This window comes from Chelon labrosus, assembly GCF_963514085.1.
Source record: "Chelon labrosus genome assembly, chromosome: 17".
Taxonomy (NCBI): Eukaryota; Metazoa; Chordata; class Actinopteri; order Mugiliformes; family Mugilidae; genus Chelon; species Chelon labrosus.
The window spans coordinates 1,679,665-1,695,947 of NC_140350.1; the positions used below are offsets into that span (position 1 = coordinate 1,679,665).

Below are 16,283 nucleotides of genomic sequence, written 5' to 3' on the forward strand. Positions count from 1 at the left end.
ATCAATTTGATGCACACTAAGGATATGAAATTTAACCTATTTAAATTCCCCACAGACAGATCTGATCTGACCAATTGTGACTGGAAACATTTTGTGTAAATTTACACTTAACATAGATTGAAGTTTTTTTTTTTTATTATTGTTTTAACACTTTGAAGTCCACAAAACAGTTTAGAAATATGACATTTTCTCAAAACTACTGAAAATGACTATGTCAATGAATATGCATGTACGTTCCATTTCACAGGAAGGGTTGCATCGATAAAGTCAATTCAACACAAGCAATACAATGATATTTAAAATGAGCTGAAAGTCTTTTGATTTTTTAAATGAATAGTTCTGTACCAGTAACGAAAATGAACCTGTTTAAAATTACTATGTGCCCCTCTGATTACCACCTTTCTGGCAATGAAACTGTAGGATAATCAGACTCTTTGGTCTCACACATTATCACTGACATGGTAAATTTCTTAAAATCATCCACACTAATCTGGAATTCAACATGGAGGCTCAGTAAACTAAATTTCAGACCACATGTAGGCTAGCAGTAAGTTCATTTGACAACCTGACAAACTTCAGAGCCGGTTAAATCCAAATCTTCGGTTACGTCTATGGAAGATTTGTCCTAGTCTTTCAGAATGTCCCATTGTAATCTGGGATTATACAGTATGTAATCCATGTCTGTACGTATGGCTGTCTCGGAAGCAATGAGCTCCTCCACATCACAGTCTACCCATTTAGTTTAGAGTGCAAGTAAAGGTCACACTGCACATTTATGCAGAGTCAGAATCTGTGCAACAATTAAATCCGTCTTTTCACTGTTTCTCAGGGACACCACTGGACAAGATTTTCATGCTGTGAATTTCATTTCTTCATCTTGAGGTCAGCTTCTATGGCACTACGGCGCCCCCTGGTGCCTCCATCCTACAGTGAAATTAAAGGAAACAATCTATTAGTCCACATCAACTTTTAAAATATGTGACTGAAATTACACTAATGTTCGATTAAAAATAATAAAGTCAAGTCAAGTGTGACTTAACATATTTATTCAAGTTTAGTTCTATATACACATTTTTTTTTCTTTGTTTTGATGCACACAACTGTAGTTTGTATTTTGTTCCATTCAAGAAAAAGAATGAAAGGGAAAGTTTGAAAAGTTATAGGATGGGTACTTACAAAAAGAGAAAGGAGGAAGGCAGGAGAAGACATGGAGACAGAGTCCTGTAAGAGGAAAATGATGCACATCAGAGCTGTAACTCAAAAGTGCCCAAAAGTCTCAAGAAGAAGCAAAATAATGCAAGGAAGAAAAACAATTTCAGCAAAGGGAAATGTTGAAACAAGGTTTAAGAGAACTATTTTGAGAGCACATTTCTACAAGCTCTGATAAAACATTGCAAAAACATTTGCCTAGAGCTGTCTTGTCACTGCACTACTTTTCTATACCAGTCATTTTTTTAAAGAACATGCCAGCAGGATTAGCTCAGGAACTATATACAATATTTACGATGGACATATTTTCTTGTCAACCATTTTTCAAGGCATAGCATGAAGTTTTACAAGTATCTCCTACTCTCTAGTCAACTTCTGATTTCAGTTAACATCATGATGCTAGAAATATCAACATTCAGCAATTAAAAATTGATTCAGATGCGTAATTTGTCATCTGAATACTTAGGAAAATTGAGAAATGGCTGGGAAAAGGATTTTCAGTGTGTGGAAAGAAACTATTTTGTATTAATTGATATTAATTGTAGTTCATTGGGCCAATTATCTAGCAGTGCATTTTCATTCTGTGGCAATACTAATGTGTGATACAATAGCATAGTTTTAAGAATATCAATGTATGGCAAAGGTTTCAAATTCCAGCAAGGGGATTTTTATAGGACACAAACAAATTCCTACATACATACAGGAACTCAGTCTAAAATCAAATGTCATGCTTTGGAAAATGGCCAGCAGATATAGTTTGGCATCACTTTCTTCTACCTTCAAGTCAGCCTGTTGTCTCACCCTTGTCTCTTCTTCTGTACTCTCTGCTTTTGTCAAAATTCTAGTGAAGCACCTTGTCAGTAGAGTCCTGTTTGCGTGCACTCTCGCGACCCCTCAGGCTTTTGGTGCTGATACCAGATTCTGACGTCTCCATGATGAGCTGGGTTGCTAGAAACTGCTGGATCTGCTCCAGCACATCACGCTGCATCTCAAGAGCCATGTGGTACACGTCATGGTCCAGGCTGTTGTACATGACCGCATTCTGAAACATCAGCATGATGTCCCTCTGGAACTCAGCAGTGGTCCGTAACAAACCAGTCTCAATGTTCTTTTTTATGGTGGCGAGGTCCATGGGCCTGTAAAAGATCTGCAGTTGAGTGTGTGGTCCTGTTTGGACCTGATAATAACATGAATCCCTGATTATCCGATCACAAGTGATGCGCTCACACCTGGCACTGAAAAGCATCTGAGATCCAGTTTTGCATTCTATTGTGCAAGCAAGTACTGTCTCTAATGGATCGATATGATACAAATTGTGGAATGTAGCTGTGAAGTCTTTCTAACTCACTGAAAAACCATATTTATTTCTGTCCATCCTGATGGTAGTTACTTTAGAGACCAGCACAAAGCTCGAACCCTGGAAGCGCCCATATGCAGAGTAATGTCACAGCTACATTGTTTGCAGCAGTGAAATAAATAAATAAAGACACTGGTCATTATTGAGAAAATATGGTAACTCCATGTGGCTACTTTGCATACATCAACATGAACACATGTGCATCAACATGAAATCTAAATTACCTCACATCACACACAGACTACTCACATTCAATAATTGCATTTGTTAATTCTTGTTAAGATTAATATAATATTCTGTTAGTTAACAGCTACAAAGACAGATATTTTAAAAGGCTCTCTACTAATGAACAAACATCTTTTTAGGAGTTTATTCAAAATGGCAGTGATGTGTGTATTTTTTTCTGACTGAGGCAAAACATCAGTTGAGAAGGTGACCCATCAATGCAGCCAGGATGCATGTGCCTTCACACTCTTCAAGGAAAGTGGTCACGAGGTGATCGGATCTCAGATGCATCCTCAATGCCTCTTGGGTGTGTTCCTAGGGATGGGAACTGATTCGCTTTTATCCATATCACTGCCATTGTCAGTTCTGTTTATCGGTCCAATTCTTTATTGGTCCCCTTGTTGACTCCTGATTAGTTTTCTTTGTTAGAAAAAAGGAGTCCTACATGGTTGTTTCATTAAAACACAATCTCCCCTTGACACTTGACTTGAACATGTTGACCAATAAATTACATGTGTTGAGTCACGCAGCCTGCTGCCTTAGAGCTAAGGTATTCATCAGCAACTACAATGGATGGAACAAGGGAATATTTGCACGTAATCGGTTTTCTGCTCTGTTTTCTTAGTCAAAATGTTACCGGTGTTTGTAAGGCACCTGTGTGCCAATGCAGGCTATTTAACATTACCCTCGTCAAAGAGCTGCTCGTTCTAGAAACATTCTAGAAACTTGGGCAGATAGGTGTTTCACTATGTTGCCTATATTTGCAGCCTTGCATAAAATCCCTGCCAACAGCATAATTTTCGTCTTGTTTAGTGAAATGCGGCCAAGCCTTAGAGACCATCTTCTTCTCCATGATTCCTTGTTAAAGTGTGATGTCAGTCATGCAATGCAGAAATGTGAGAAAATATCATGCTGAGAGCAGGAGCACTATTAACAGCAACTGATTACATTGGAAGACACAATTCCGATGGGTTGTAGAAGTTGGTACCAGTTTTTGATTCCCACCCCAGCAATTTAAGCTGCCCACTTGTGACTGGATCACTCAAGTCTCTACCAGGTCTAAAAACGGTCTGTGTTATCTAATGTTGTTTGTCCTAAGGTCCTTCAAAGTTGCCATTTTTGTGATATACAAAATAACATAAAGTAAGACACAGCTTACCTGTGCACAATACCATGGTATCCAGGTGCAATTTCATCCGTTACTGGCTGAAGGAAGACGTTTGCATACCTACAACAGATTCACATAAAATCTGCTCCAGTAAAAATTAAAACATGGAAATATATCAGAGGCTGAGCATCACTATTACTGTTAAGAGTCTGACCTGTGATTGGCCGCTGCACGCCACACTAGCATAATGGCTTTCTTCCAGATCTTGTGAGCCTGTAGTGCCTCCAGGTCCTCACTGCACACAGAACTGCAGAATCACAGTAGATAAGAATGCAAGCATATCATTTTATATACAGTAAAGAAGCTATTACCAAGCAGTATGACACAACGATAATATGCTTATACAACATCATTAGCACAATCAAGGATGCACCCACACCATCTCACACAACTAACTCTTTCTGTACTGGGTATGTCTGAATGTGTTTCACTCACAACTGTGATGAAGCAGGGCTACTGGGGATTGAGTCTGCAGTTGTGTGGAATTGCAGTGATGAGGAAGCCGTGTGGAGGCTGTATCCATCCTCACTCTCACTTGCTGCAGGTTCTAGTTCTGTTTCCCCGTCCAGTTCTGATGAAAACTCCTCCACTCCATCACCCTCTTCTTCTCGACACACTTCTGGCCCGTTGACTTCGTTATCCACTTTCGTCCCCAAGGCATTCTCTCCTTTCCCAGCACTTAGTCCACCCTCCACCTTTGTCTCCTGCAAAGTGAGAGAAAGATGCAAAGAGATTCAAGCACAGATTACAGTGCACATGCACTGTGGAGCTACACACTCTGCATTTCAAAACAGCAATTAAAAGCATCATGTCGCTTTGTCCTCGTTGGGTGCTATACCTTGGGATGCCTTTCTGTCAGAGGGCTATCTTCTAATACTGAGTCTGCCAAGATAGTAAAGATGAATAATAAGAAGGAAATAGTTATGCAAAATGCATAGTTGCATGCAAACTGCATGTTATTAAACATAATTTAAAAATGAATGTGCATACCAGTATGGGTTTGTCTTTGCTGTGCTTGCTTCTCACTTTCACATTTTATGGTAGCATTTAATGAAATGTGTTTTTTGGGCCGCATAATCTCTCCAGTCTCTCTCATTGCCTCCGACTGTGGAGGTGCTACACTGTGGCAGTTCTCCAAACACTCTGAGTTGCATAAGGATGAGGCAGTGGGAGGGGGACTCCTCAGGTCCATAGGAAATTTTGCAATACAGTTATCTTGACTGCTGCACAGAGAAGAAAGGGAAGCTTCTGTCCTCCCCTCCAGGCTAATGTGAAGAGAAGATGACTGTGGAGCTGCTGTGGGCACAGTGGGGTGAGGCTCATGGGGCTGGAAAGGCCCGGCATCCCAGGCACCAGACAGAGTGTGGCCATTCTCCTCACACAAGGACAGAGCCGCCTCAACTGCAGCTGCATCCAAAGCCTCTGCAGCCTCATCCGCCTGTAGAAGAAGAAATATGACTTTACATGTTGAACACTATTGGGAGTACAAGATCAGGTTTTATAAATGCTTTAGTTTATTGACAGCTGATCTTAGTTCTGTGAAAACATAGTATTTGTTGTATTTTTTTTTTTACCTTGTCTTCAATGATGGCGATAATGTCCCCCACAGTCTTAAGGTCTAGTTCATCTCCCATGTAGGACACAGTCACATCCTCTTCGCTGAGCTCTGACAACTTATCATTCACAGAGACAGTCTGGCATCCAGGGGGCACTGATGGCACCATCATATCCACCTCTGCACACAGGTAATGCTGATCGTCAACTGTAGCCTTAACTATTAAGCCTTAATTTACAATTTAGTATAACAAGTATATTGTATATTCACTTCCCTCCAACATATGAACTTGTTTAACAATAGGTAGATTTTTGGACTATTGGTAAATAAAGCACATTCTTCAAAATGAATGTTATTAATTATAAACTGAATGAAAAAAAAAAAACAACCATTATTTATAAAAACTGTGTGTGGGGGAGGGCATAAACAATGTGAGGAGGCTTGGTCAGTGAATTATGCAGGTGAAAAGCAGACAGACCTGTGCTTGTTGAAAGAGCGGAGTCAGCAGGAACAGGAGTGGCAGCAGAGAAGGGAACACTCGAGGCAGAGTCTGCACTGACCATGAAACCAAGTGGAGGAGAAAACTGGGTGGGACCTGCCTCCAGCAGCCGGGACAACATCGGGGCACCTGTGCATGCAGGCATTCATACACATAAGCACACACATTAGCACACGGATGGCTAACAAAACTGCTTACTTTGCTCGGCTGGTAACTGTCCGAGCAAACATTTAGTAGGACTTATATAGACTACAGAAAGTAAATGTACATTCAGAATTCAAGAGTAAAGCTAATCAATATTAAATAGGTTCCTACAGAGAAAGATCGGATGTCTGTAAACAGAATTAAACTCTCCTGAACTCTTTTTTATGTCAGAGTCTATTAAATATTATCTGCATTGGAATATAATCTCATGTAATCAGTATTTCTATGAGTATCAAGAAAATTAACTGAATACTCCTTAAATGTGGGATGAATACATTTTATCAGTCATTAATAAAAAACAGTCAAACACAATATCCGTACCTGTTGCCTGAGAGAGAGGTTGACATGATGTGGCGAGCTGCAAGTCATGAGCTCCTGTCACATTACCAGTGGATACGTCACCCTCTGCAATCTGAGATACAAAGGAATACACACCTCATTTATTATGTTAAAGAGCACTTGAGTTATTATTATATTCTAGTAATGTTCTAGTTTGTAAAATGCGTTAAATACAAAATTTGATTTCTGTTTCACACATATAAATTCTTAACATCAATGTAGATTTTGTATTCACAGTATGTATCAATTATTTTAAATTAAATAAATGAATTAAATTAATACAAATGTAAGGCTGAATATCTAAATGATAAGTTACAGTTTGACTAGAGTCCCTGTATGTATGTTTACATATTACTTATACATAAGGAGACAATGATCTAATAAAGGTTACACATACAGTACAAGGTTTCACAATAGCACAGCAGGCTTCATCAAATGGAAAAGAAAGGCTGTAACTAAGAGGTAACTGTCCAGCAGTCACTCAAGAAGGTATTGTGTTTCTAATTAAATACATTTATAAAAATAAATAAAAGCTCAGGGCTCCTCAGCAACAAAACCAACTACAGCCATGAAAACTACAAAACTATGGAACGGTCATGGCTAGAATTTCTTTGGGGGGATACTACGGCAATACCTTGCAGTAAGGGTGCTTTCACACCCATATTTCATTACAATTCATGGAGTAATTGATGTACAATATGTTGATTATTTAACCATTGTTTGGTTTATGTTCACAGGGCAAACGAGACACCACCACATGTTTGCAAACAGTTTAGTTAGCGGATGTAATTTTACGGCAAAACTGGATTTCAGAGAATGATTAAATCAGAAACAGAATCAGAATCAGAAAGACTTTATTGCCAAGTATGTTTGTACATACAAGAATTTCTTGTAAGGAGTACATACAAGAAATCAAAAATCATCTGCAGCATGTAATCTTTGGTTAATGTTCTAGTATTCTGTGTATGACTGAGCATCTATATGCTCATTCTCCGAAGGAGAAGACACTCTGAAGGTATACAACAACCTATTCTGCACCACAGTAACTAGGCTATAGTGTTACAACCACTCAAAACAAAGCCATTTTTGTAACAAATGTGACAAGCACAGCCATGGTTACAACCACAATAATAGCATGTCTACTAAAGCTACAGTCATAATAATATAGAAGCTTTTACAGTGGTGGAAACTGGTGAACTAGTTCCTCAGACTTAGGAACTAACTGCCTATGCAGTCACAGCGCAGTGACAGTGACTCTCACTGTAGTCACAACAAGCAAATGTCTACTATAATACGTGATACTGTATTCTCATACAGCTTAGGATTTCCCCATTTGTCCTAAGAAACTGCAAAAGTTGTTTTTTAACATAAAAGTATTAAAAATACTGAACAGAACAGAATTATTAAATACTTTTAAATACGAAGTAACCAAAAAGCTCATATAAAACATAGTAAGCCCTATAGTGATGTTAATTATTCGCACATAATGTGAGTCACCCAACATACCAGCCGGGAATTTGTGGCCAAGATACTGCCTTTCTTCAGTAACTCTGACAGGAGTGGAGACGGTGGCGGTGTGGCTTTCTGGCCCAGCAGTTTCTTTTGGGTTTGGTCATCTAGAAGTGATCCATGGCTGATGTCATCAGTACTGGATCCATAAGTCTCAGCAAATGTCATTAACCTGGCTGTTCCTGAAGCCTAGAGATACACAGAGAGAAACATGAACTCATACTGCCATGAAAGACCAGAAAAGATTCCGCCGATGTACTTGTTATCAACTCTCTGTCTAGCTTGGAAGCCAGTCTGACTTACCCCGCCACAAAATCTTTGCAGCACAAAATTGGTCTGGAGTGGCTCCGTTGGGAGCTGATCATGCTCTGGCAAAGATCTGCCAGACCAGTCAAATTATTTGGGCAGGTTTTATGCAGTGATAAACAGAAGAGTAACAGCGACATACTCATACTTGTCATCTGAGTGCCTTGGAGTTAAATTTGAATACAACAACATGGCTCTGATTGGTTGTAGCACTATCCAATTGCACGCTGAGGTGTTTTTTTTACTCTGAATTGATTGAAACATGCCTCATAATGAAATTCAAATGGATTTTTGCCAGATTCTTTCTGATAAGAATTGATTGTGGCAACACCACGCTAATCTCTTTTGTGACTGTATGTTTATTTTAATAAAATGGTCAGCTATAACTGAACCCCTTCAGAAATAATTATCAAAGCCATATTCTAATCCAATTTTATGAACTGTATGCAACTGGAGTTGAAGTTAGGACTTCAAGAAGTGAATATTATTAAGTTTCGGATGACTTACATTCTTTGTGGATGCAAGATCCAGGGTCAAGCACTCGAGTGGGTCACCGGGTGAGAATTCCTGGGTTGGGGAGTTACAGTCAGAGGGCGAATGCATGGAGACACTGGGCATCCGCTTTGGTGTGTTCTTTGCCACCTGTCTGGCTGAAAGAGGGAGAAGCAGCACAGAGAGGCTGTTCCTATCTGTCATACAAAAGCTGATGATCAACTTTAACAACTGATTGACAACAACTTTTGGGCCTGTTCAGACCTTTCATGAAAGGGGAACTACTGTTTTTTACAACTTATTTCTGGCATAAAATACGATCGTTTACTCACCCATATAACTTTTGTGTAATTTGTATTCCTTCGCGAGATAATTAGATCAGCATATATCCATGTAATGGGAGTATCCATGTAGCGGCATTATCTGCCGCGAAACTTGTTGATTTCACCAATATTTTGTTATCATACGCTAATGCTATTCCTTGTTGAGTCCGGAGTTACCTGTTATCATCATGATGTCTTCTGACCTGGATGATGTCATCTCTCTCTCTATATATATATATATATATATATATCCTAAGTCATATTAATCGTTGCTACAGTGTTAAAAGCTCTATCCATCTTTGTTGTTATTTTTATCAAGAAAAATTGATGCACTGCACCTTTAGAAAAATAGCACTGTCTCTTTAAGAAAGACAGTAGTCTTGAGTTGTTGTTGAAGTTGTGCGTGGCTGTGGATGTGTGCCGCTGAACTGCCGCTGGGAATAGCACTAGGGTACGATAACAAAATATTGGTGAAATTACAGAGTTTTGCTGCAGATAATGCGTTATTTAGAGGCTGCGTTTCGGTGCCCCAGTCACTCCCACTACATGGGTATACGCTGATCTAATTATCTCCCGAAGGAATACAAATTACACACAAGTTATATGGGTGAGTAAACAATCGTATTTTATGCCAGAAATAAGGTCCAGGTTGTAAAAAACAGTAGTTCCCCTTTAAGATCCGATCTGGGCTATCTGAATGCAAGTGACCAGCTTGAACTTCAACCATGAAAGTTTACACACACCACAGTCTCCAGAAACCGGTGACTGAGGAAATAAAGATATTGGTGATTGAGGAAATACTTAAAGGGGAACTACTGTTTTTTACAACCTGGACCTTATTTCTGGCATAAAATACGATCGTTTACTCACCAATATCATTTTTGTGTCATTTGCACTCGTTCAGGAGATAATTGGATCAGCGTACATCCATATAGTGGGAGTGATAGGGCACCGAGACACAGCCTCTGTGAACACGTTGAGTCCGGAGTTGCCTGTTATCATCATCCGGGGTCTGTAGATTGACCTACAGACCCCAGCTGATGTCTTCTGACCTGCGATATCATCTCTGAGCGGAGCGCGCACCCACGACGGTCGGCTTGTTTACATGTAATTTGCTACTTTGTAAACAAGTCGACCGTTGCGGGTGCGTGCGCCGCTCAGAGATGACATCATCCAGGTCAGAAGACATCATCCGTGTCTACAGACACCCAGATGATGATAACAGGTAACTCCTTACTCAACGGGGAATAGCATTAGCGTATCATAACAAAATATTGGTGAAATGAACAAGTTTCGCGGCAGATAATGTGTTATTTAGAGGCTGCGTTTCAGTGCCCCAGTCACTCCCACTACATGGATATACGCTGATGTAATTATCTCCCGAAGGAATATAAATTACACAAAAGTTATATGGGTGAGTAAACGATCGTATTTTATGCTAGAAATGAGGTCCAGGTTGTAAAAAACAGTAGTTCCCCTTTAACTTAATCCCACACGGCTCCTTATACATCAGCATGATCATATTAATAATTGACCACATGTTGATACCTTATTTAATGACAAAACCACACTCATGTACTCATATTAAATACTTTAATTTGTTAATTCTTGTTTGATTTATTTCATATTTAGTTAGTTAACAGCTACAAGAACATAATATTTTAAATGTCTCTCATTACTAATGAACCAACATCACTTATTCTGCTATTTCCCATTTAGGTGATCAATTATTATAGCAGTTTCTTTTTTTTCTGAATGAATGGGGCTGATGCAGGAGCACCCCTGTTGAGTACAGGCAGTCTTTAATGTGGCTCAGGAAGCACTGCATTCATCCTACCAAAAGAATGAGGACAAATGCGGACACATGCGACCCAGACCTGGATCTCTCAAATGTGATCTCAGTGCACCCTGGGGGTGTTCACATGTGTTTTACATTGGCCACTTGCGACTGGATAGTGCAGATAGGATATTAATGCAAGGTCTCAACAGGCCCTTTTAAAACTAGAAAAATGTGCCTAAATTATTCTACTTTCATCCATACTAGCAGCATGGCTCTAGTGATCTACCAGTCCAAAAGTTGAGTGAAATATGTCAAAAACTGCTGGACATCTGGACACCCTTTTGGTTGATTGCTACTGACTTTGGTGATTCCCAGGTTTTATAATACTAACAACAGCTCAGATTCACCATTTGGGAAGCATTTCACTTGACAGAATACTTCCAAATTGACTGACCAAATCATCATTGGCCTGCAAGTTCTGTCACAGGTTACTATGCTCATATATTACTTGTGCAAAGCGGGGTATTATACAAAGAATCTAATTTCAGTGGTGCTTATTTGTGAGAAGATAAGCAAAAATGTATCTCTGAAGGTATTTTCACTAAGAAATGCTAGCAATAATACAGTAATACAGTGAGCCAGCTTACAATACTATATTATAAATCTAAAGCCTCTAAAATCTGTTACACTTCCTGCAGAGGTTGAATAAGGGATGATGTCTAGAGAAACTGGACATGAAATTGTCAGTGAGCAGTCTCTGTTGTTTATCAGAAGTAAATATACTTTTTATGGAGCATCAATGGAGTTACTGAAAAACAGATTGATATCTTCGCAAAAACTGCTTGTTAAAAGTGATGGAGATACCCTGAAAAGCAGCATCGGTGTTTTTTCTTTTCAGCTCTGCTTCCTCCTCCTCCAGTTTCTTCTTCCTGACAAATACATAGAAAATCATTTTAAGTTATTATATTATAGAGTGTTCAATGGCTAAGCTTTACAATGAATAAAAGATTTTAGACGTTTTTTGATTCTTACAGCAGAATTTCTTCCCACAACTCTTCCAGTTTGGAATCTAGATGTCCTGCTTGAATCAGTGCAGCCTCTCTCTTCAGCTTCCTATTAAAAACAGCACCTTGTCAGCTGAGTTCATTGACACAGCTTTGTTTTTTTGGGTGGTATGAAGATGTGCTACCTGTGCTTTTCCTGTGTTTCTTTGATCAACTTCTTTAGTTCATCAACCCTCTCAGCTGTCAGCTTGCGGACTATCACATCCTCCACTGTCTCGACCACTTCACCTTTCTCACCACGCTTCCGCCTAGTGACAACAATGCATTAGTTCATGGTAGTGTTTTCCAGCATACACTGCTACATCATCTATTTTTCAGGCATGCAAAATAGCAAAAGCATATTTGAGGTTAAAGTCACTTATGCGCTCACTTTGGGGCCTCTGTTGTTTCCAGGAGCTCAGAGTACTTGGAGGCACAGTGCTGTGGAGACCAAAAGAAGAATCAAGAACAACTTAATGACCACAACCAAATATAATATAGAGTCCAACATACTGCATAGATCATGAAATGAAGTGTCCAGGGAGTGAGCTCAGATTTTGTCATACCTTTTGAGAGAACCAGTCAGGTGGCCGCCCAGGTTCTGCAAATGGTTTGATCGCTCGACTGACAGATACCCTATTGAGAATAAAAAAATTTAAGATGTAATACATATACAAAGACCTTAAAGTGTTTGTAAGTGAAAATGTGAAAAACTACTATTGAAGTGTATTGTGTTGTACTGACATACACTATATTACCAAAAGTATTCGCTCACCTGCCTTTACTCATTCTATGAACTGAAGTGCCATCCCATTCCTAACTCATAGAATTCAATATGATGTCGGTCCACCTTTTGCAGCTATTACAGCTTCAACTCTTCTGGGAAGACTGTCCACAAGGTTGAGGAGAGTGTTTATAGGAATTTTTGACCATTCTTCCAAAAGCGCATTGGTGAGGTCACACACTGATGTTGGTCGAGAAGGCCTGGCTCTCAGTCTCCGCTCTAATTCATCCCAAAGGTGTTCTATCGGGTTCAGGTCAGGACTCTGTGCAGGCCAGTCAAGTTCATCCACACCAGACTCTGTCATCCACGTCTTTATGGACCTTGCTTTGTGCACTGGTGCACAGTCATGTTGGAAGAGGAAGGGGCCCGCTCCAAACTGTTCCCACAAGGTTGGGAGCATGGAATTGTCCAAAATGTTTTGGTATCCTGAAGCATTCAATGTTCCTTTCACTGGAACTAAGGGGCCAAGCCCAGCTCCTGAAAAACAACCCCATACCATAATTCCTCCTCCACCAAATTTCACAGTTGGCACAATGCAATCTGAAATGTACCGTTCTCCTGGTAACCTCCAAACCCAGACTCGTCCATCAGATTGCCAGATGGTAAAGCGTGATTCATCACTCCAGAGAACGCGTCTCCACTGCTCTAGAGGCCAGTGGCGGCGTGCTTTACACCATTGCATCCGACGCCTTGCATTGCACTTGGTGATGTGTGGCTTGGCTGCAGCTGCTCGGCCATGGAAACCCATTCCATGAAGCTCTCTGCGTACTGTACTTGGGCTAATCTGAAGGTCACATGAAGTTTGTAGCTCTGTAGCAATTGACTGTGCAGAAAGTCGGCGACCTCTTTGCACTATGCGCTTCAGCATCCGCTGACCCCTCTCCGTCACTTTACGTGGCCTACCACTTCGTGGCTGAGTTGCTGTTTTTCCCAAACGCTTCCATTTTGTTATAATAGAGCTGACAGTTGACTGTGGAATATTTAGGAGCGAGGAAATTTCACGACTGGATTTGTTGCACAAGTGGCATCCTATGACAGTTCCACGCTGGAATTCACTGAGCTCCTGAGAGCGGCCCATTCTTTCACAAATGTCTTGTTTCACAGTCTGCATGCCTGAGTGCTTGAATTCATACACCTGGGGCCAGGCCAAGTGATTAGAACACCTGATTCTGATCATTTGAATGGGTGAGCGAATACTTTTGGTAATATAGTGTAGTTTCCTACTATTTTGACAACCCGATTTTAGTCAGTGGTTTAGCCTAAATAAGCGAAACACTTTTGGGATAATTCAATCCAGTTTAATAGCACCACAAACTACATCCTCCAAAATGAAACTACATGTGAATATTTCAACATAAAGTAAACATTGTAAACATGAACAGGCATTTAGTGCAGGACCGTAGGACGCATTTCTTTACACTAGTGCACCTAATGTTTTATTTTACTTGTTTCCAAATTATTTTTGACAGTCTTTTTCTTGTTAATTCATGCAAAATTAGGGATAGCATGCAAGATAGATGGACAACTGCATGGCTACCTATGGTTAAAACATCTGATTTGCATGTAGTGTGAGAGGAAACCACAACATCCCCACTTTTAACCACTAAGAAGAACAACTTTTCAAACAACAATAACAACATCTTAAAGACAATCTTATCTAAGATGTTGCCCTATAGCAGGTGTAACACATGTTAAAACTTCAAATGACTGTATACACTCACTAGACCGTTCATGATGTACACTAGTGAAAATTAAGGAATTCTTATATGACAGTCCTGCACTGAATCATAGCTGTTATAATGTTCAGTTTATGATGAATCAGTGCAAGAAAGGTGGTAATTCAACTGTATCATAATTCTGGAAGATGTAGCTTGTGATGTTGTTAAACTCGACTGAATTAAACACAAAAGTGTTTCTGTTATTTAGCCTAGCCTACTGATATGTCAAAACAAAAGAAACATGTGTCAGTAGAACATAACACAATTCAATAGTACTACAAACCACAGCCTCCAAGATAAAAACACAGCTGAAACAACAGCCCTCTTTGTTATTTTAAACAGATGCTAAATGTCATCATCTTCATAAAGATAAGATTTACTATCTAGTACCAAATAAACTGACAAGTAGGTGTATGACTCTGTCTCTGATTATGGCACTTAAACTATATTGAATGAATCACTGTCACTCCGAAAATTCATTACCAGTTCTGGTCTCCACTTTTCATGACAGATGTGGCCAAACACAGCTTCTCCCTCACCGACCATGGCTCTGTTGGTCCAATGACAAGCAGCTTGTGTTCTGCAGATGTGGACAGAACATGAAACATAATATGACAGTTTATATTGTAATACGGACGATATGTTCTTGCTGACGTTGTCAGGCCTCGTATCGACTATTAATCTTGAGCTTGGCTTCATTTAATTGTCATTTTATGGCTGAACCGCCCACCACGCCAGCACGCAAACAGCATGTCGTTTATACAGTTGTTGTTCCGCCACTAGTTTAAACAATTAATGACAATCATTAATCCTTGCAGGCTGTCCTGCAGGAAGCCGATGCTGCCATTGAGGCAAGTTAGCGGCGATAACATCAGCAGTAGGACACCGCTAACTGATAGCATGACATTTGCTATGTAGCGACGGACGGTACTCACTTCCAACCCCGTTTGCCATGTTCCTGTCATCCCGACATCCCATACATCTTGGCGAAAATGATGTGCATACAATTATGGACCTTAACACCAATGCATGTTGAGCCTTTCAAGATTTGTTCTTACTGGCTAGCTAAATCACCGTCGTAGGTTAAAGTCTCGTGCGCTTTAGCTATTTGGTAACTTGAGGATTAACCAGCTGGTTCAAATGCTAAACGGGACTTTGTCTGCAAATAAAAGGTTTCATGTCACCTCACACTCGACAGAGTTTGTGCTACCAAGAGACAGAGGAGACTAGAACATTGAGCTTACTGTAGTCACCCATGTAATTTATCAGTCCAGCTAGCAGTGAACTGATCGTACACGCCCACCACGGTTATGATGCACTAGAGGCAGCTGCATTTTCAAAACTTAGCTAACTTACTAGCCTGTTTTGGTTTTATGCAAAGATGTCCTCTTCATAGAATTATAATAATATGTGTAAAAATATTAGCTCAACGCACATACTTTTTATCAACTATGTATTTGCTTTGTGGTGAACTAGATGCTGTTTGTCCCCCAGCTAAATTATAACTCGTCCCTAAAATGCTGTTCAGATGTAATAAACTCACCATGCTAAATGCATGTTGCCTACATTGATATGGAATATTATTTAAAATGTCAAACAAAGAAAATAAAATGCAACACGCACTTTTTTATGCATTACGGAAGTTAAAGATCGATAGACAGAGAGACAGATAGACAGATAGCTAGATAGCTAGATAGATAGATAGATAGATTATTAATCCCAAATTTCACTGTTGCAGCAACAATGTACAGGCACTCAGTATACCATACATA

General features: G+C 39.8%; 1 protein-coding gene across 3 annotated transcripts; it reads right to left on the reverse strand.

The window, feature by feature from the left end:
- Positions 1–134: 134 nt before the first annotated feature.
- Positions 135–16,270, reverse strand: brd8a (bromodomain containing 8a). Of its 3 annotated transcripts, none has more exons than XM_084565129.1 (20): positions 15,447–16,270; positions 14,995–15,091; positions 12,576–12,645; positions 12,401–12,450; positions 12,156–12,278; positions 11,999–12,079; positions 11,831–11,895; positions 8,879–9,021; positions 8,063–8,254; positions 6,539–6,629; positions 5,993–6,142; positions 5,534–5,694; positions 4,950–5,397; positions 4,798–4,841; positions 4,395–4,663; positions 4,114–4,206; positions 3,951–4,019; positions 2,063–2,345; positions 1,177–1,221; positions 135–924 (listed from the first exon to the last, which is right to left on the reverse strand). In XM_084565129.1, the coding sequence occupies exons 1-20, from the start codon at positions 15,487–15,489 to the stop codon at positions 865–867; spliced, it is 2,577 nt and encodes an 858-aa protein (XP_084421255.1). In that variant the 5' UTR covers positions 15,490–16,270; the 3' UTR covers positions 135–864. The 3 variants fall into 3 exon arrangements, 2 of the variants coding, with proteins under 2 accessions (XP_084421255.1, XP_084421256.1); XR_014699556.1 differs by having other exon boundaries at positions 878–924; positions 2,011–2,345; XM_084565130.1 differs by lacking the exon at positions 1,177–1,221 and having other exon boundaries at positions 137–924; positions 15,447–16,269.
- Positions 16,271–16,283: the final 13 nt, after the last annotated feature.

Coding starts and splice junctions, on each gene's coding strand:
- brd8a (XM_084565129.1), bottom strand. CDS start 15,489: ATGGGATGTCGGGATGACAGGAACATGGCAAACGGGGTTGGAA. Junction 12,646..14,994: donor AAAAGTGGAGACCAGAACTG/GTAATGAATTTT, acceptor TATTCTCAATAG/GGTATCTGTCAGTCGAGCGA. Junction 9,022..11,830: donor CACCGATGCTGCTTTTCAGG/GTATCTCCATCA, acceptor TCCCTCTTTCAG/CCAGACAGGTGGCAAAGAAC.